Below are 2,799 nucleotides of genomic sequence, written 5' to 3' on the forward strand. Positions count from 1 at the left end.
TATTTCCCTGTTTTCTTATGAAGGGGCTGGAACTTTGGCAATAATGAAAAAGTTACATATGTGTATGCTCTAAGTAGATTGTAAATTTCTGAAGGATAATTTTTGCCTCCTTCCCATAAAACACTTAACTATATTTTAAGCATTTAATAAATGTTTCAAATCCCGTCTGGCACACTAAATTCTCAACTAACATTTGTTGGATGATTGAATTCATAAGTGAGCAGTTATTGTGCTCCCCTCCTCTACCCACAGGGATGCTCCCTGAGACACTTCTGTCAGGAGTACTAGTTTCTTCTTCTTCTCCTTCTTTTTTTTTTTTTTTTTGACGGAGTCTCGCTCTGTCACCCAGGCTGGAGTGCAGTGGCGCGATCTTGGCTCAAGGCAACCTCCGCCTCCCAGGTTCAAGCGATTCTTGTGCGTCAACTTCCCTAGTAGCTGGGATTACAGGCACACGCCACCATGCCCGGCTAATTTTTGTATTTTTAGTAGAGACGGGGGATTCTCACCGTGTTGGCCAGGCTGGTCCCGAACTACTGATTTGAGGTGATCCACCTGCCTCGGCCTCCCAAAGTGCTGGGATTACAGGCGTGAGCTACTGCACCTGGCCAAGAGTACTATTTTCATTTACCAAACATATATATCTGATTCTTTTTGAAAAGGCTTTGAGGAGCTTTTAGTGTTATTTACTGCATGAGACAAAAAATAATTAGGGAAATGGGAGAGAACACACTTATTTAAGATAAAACTCAACATATGCCAGTAAGGATCACAGTTATTACAAGTTGGTTGCAAGTTTGGTTCTGAGCTTCCTAGCAGCCATAATAAATTTAATTATATAATTCACGCTGTCCTTACAATTCAAAACAATTATTCAGCTATTTCAGTTACCAAAAACAGAATTTTCATTTCCGTTTTCATGAAAGGATTCTTTTTTTGATATAATTAATGCCTTCAAGAATATTGTGTAGTAAATGTAAAACTGGTCTCTTTGGCCTATTTTGTTGCATAATCCTTGATGTAGCCCCATGTCATAATGCCAAAATGAAGGTTAGCAGATGGATTCTAAAAGGGACCAAAACAATTTTGTCTTGGTCTGAAGCTCTGATAATCTAGTTTAATTGAATGAAAAAAATCATGTCCCAAAACAAAATGATTGTAGAATCGTCTTCCGAAAATATTTATTCCCTACGATTACGTTTAGGTTAAGTGCTAGGCAGTGGAGACTTGGCTGCTACAATCTTGAACAGGCACCGGCAATGTCGGTAATAGTATTACGTCTTTAAGACGTAAAGAAACCTTTTACATTTACGAAGGTTCTGGAACCCTTCAGGTCACGTGACTACACAGGAAGCCATTTTACAACCCCAACGAGGTGGGCCATGGAGTGCCCCGAGGGACGGCTCCCCGTTTCTTCAGAAAATGATTCAACACCAACAGTTTCAACATCGGAAGTAACTAGCCAACAAGAGCCCCAAATTCCTGTCGACCGTGGGTCTGAAACCACCTGTGAAAGCAGCGCCGACATTGCTGGCGACCAAGGCACCCAGATTCCTGCCGACCAGTACGCTCAAACGGATGCGGACGGCAGCGCCCAGGCTGCTGCCCAGGCCCCAGAAAACTTCCAGGAAGGGAAAGGTAGGTGGCTTTTTAAACTTGTTCCCCCAGCCGAGGACCTTCTTTAGGAGAAACAAACTGCTTTTAGTTCGATTCAAAATTTGTTTGAATTGCGGCCCCCTTGAGGAGCAGTTGGCGACGGAACTTGTGCCCCTCTCCAGAGGATGTAAAATGTTGACCCTGTTGAGGAGAGGGGAGCAACTGATCATGTTAGAGGGCTTTGGGCACGGATTCTAGCTGTTCAGTGGGTTTGCCCGGCGGCGTATTTGTCACCAGGCGAGGTCACCGTGCCTAGGGACAAACCGTCCGACCTAACGGAATGGAGGAGCAACCAAAAGCGAGCAACTCGCTTTTATTGTTTTTCTTTTTTTTTCGACGGAGTTTTGCTCTTGTTGCCCAGGCTGGAGTGTAGTGGTGCGATCTCGGCTCACTGCAACTTCTGCCTCCCGGGTTCAAGCGATTCTCCTGCCTCAGCTGCCTGAGTAGCTGAGATTACAGGCGCCCGCCATCACGCCTGGCTAATTATTGTTATTATTAATAGAGACGGGGTTTCAACATGTTGGCCAGGATGATCTCGAACTCCTGACCTCAGGTGATCCACCCATCTCGGCCTCCCAAAGTGCTGGGATTACAGGCGTGAGCCACCGCGCCCGGTCCAACTCGCCTCTTAGGAGTATCGCTGTGGCCTGGTAAAAATCTTCTGGCGCCCTGAAGGTTGCCCCTGTGTAAAGGTATTTATTTATTTATTTATTTGGACGGAATATCACTCTGTCGCCAGGCTGGAGTGCAGTGGCGCAATCTCGGCTCACTGCAACCTCCACCTCCCGGGTTCAAGGGATTCTCCTGCCTCAGCCTACCGAGTAGCTGGGACTACAGGCGCGCGCAGCCACGCCCAGCTAATTTTTGTATTTTTAATAGAGACGGGGTTTCACCATGTTGGCCAGGATGGTCTTGATCTCTTGACCTCCAGATCTGCCCGCCTTGGCCTCCCAAAGTACTGGGATTACAGTCGTGAGCCACCCCGCCCGGCCAAGGTAATTTGTTTTGAAGCCTCGGTCTTTTTTTTTTTGAGACGGAGTCTCGCTGTGTCTCCCAGGCTGAAGTGCAGTGGCGTGATCTCGGCTCACTGCAAGCTCCGCCTCCCGGGTTCACGCCATTCTCCCGCCTCAGCCTCCCAAGTAGCTG

General features: G+C 46.9%; 1 protein-coding gene across 1 annotated transcript in view; it reads left to right on the top strand.

Moving 5' to 3' along the window:
* The first annotated feature begins 1,359 nt into the window (after positions 1–1,359).
* Positions 1,360–2,799, top strand: part of TAF7L (TAF7-like RNA polymerase II, TATA box binding protein (TBP)-associated factor, 50kDa) — a 25,737-nt gene continuing 24,297 nt past the window's right edge. The window contains exon 1 of the mRNA XM_011964785.1: positions 1,360–1,635. Within this exon, the coding sequence (XP_011820175.1) occupies positions 1,380–1,635 (256 nt within the window). The 5' untranslated portion in view covers positions 1,360–1,379. The remainder of the gene's footprint in view (positions 1,636–2,799) is intronic.

This window comes from Mandrillus leucophaeus, unplaced genomic scaffold (genome assembly GCF_000951045.1).
Source record: "Mandrillus leucophaeus isolate KB7577 unplaced genomic scaffold, Mleu.le_1.0 Scaffold706, whole genome shotgun sequence".
NCBI classification, from domain to species: domain Eukaryota; kingdom Metazoa; phylum Chordata; class Mammalia; order Primates; family Cercopithecidae; genus Mandrillus; species Mandrillus leucophaeus.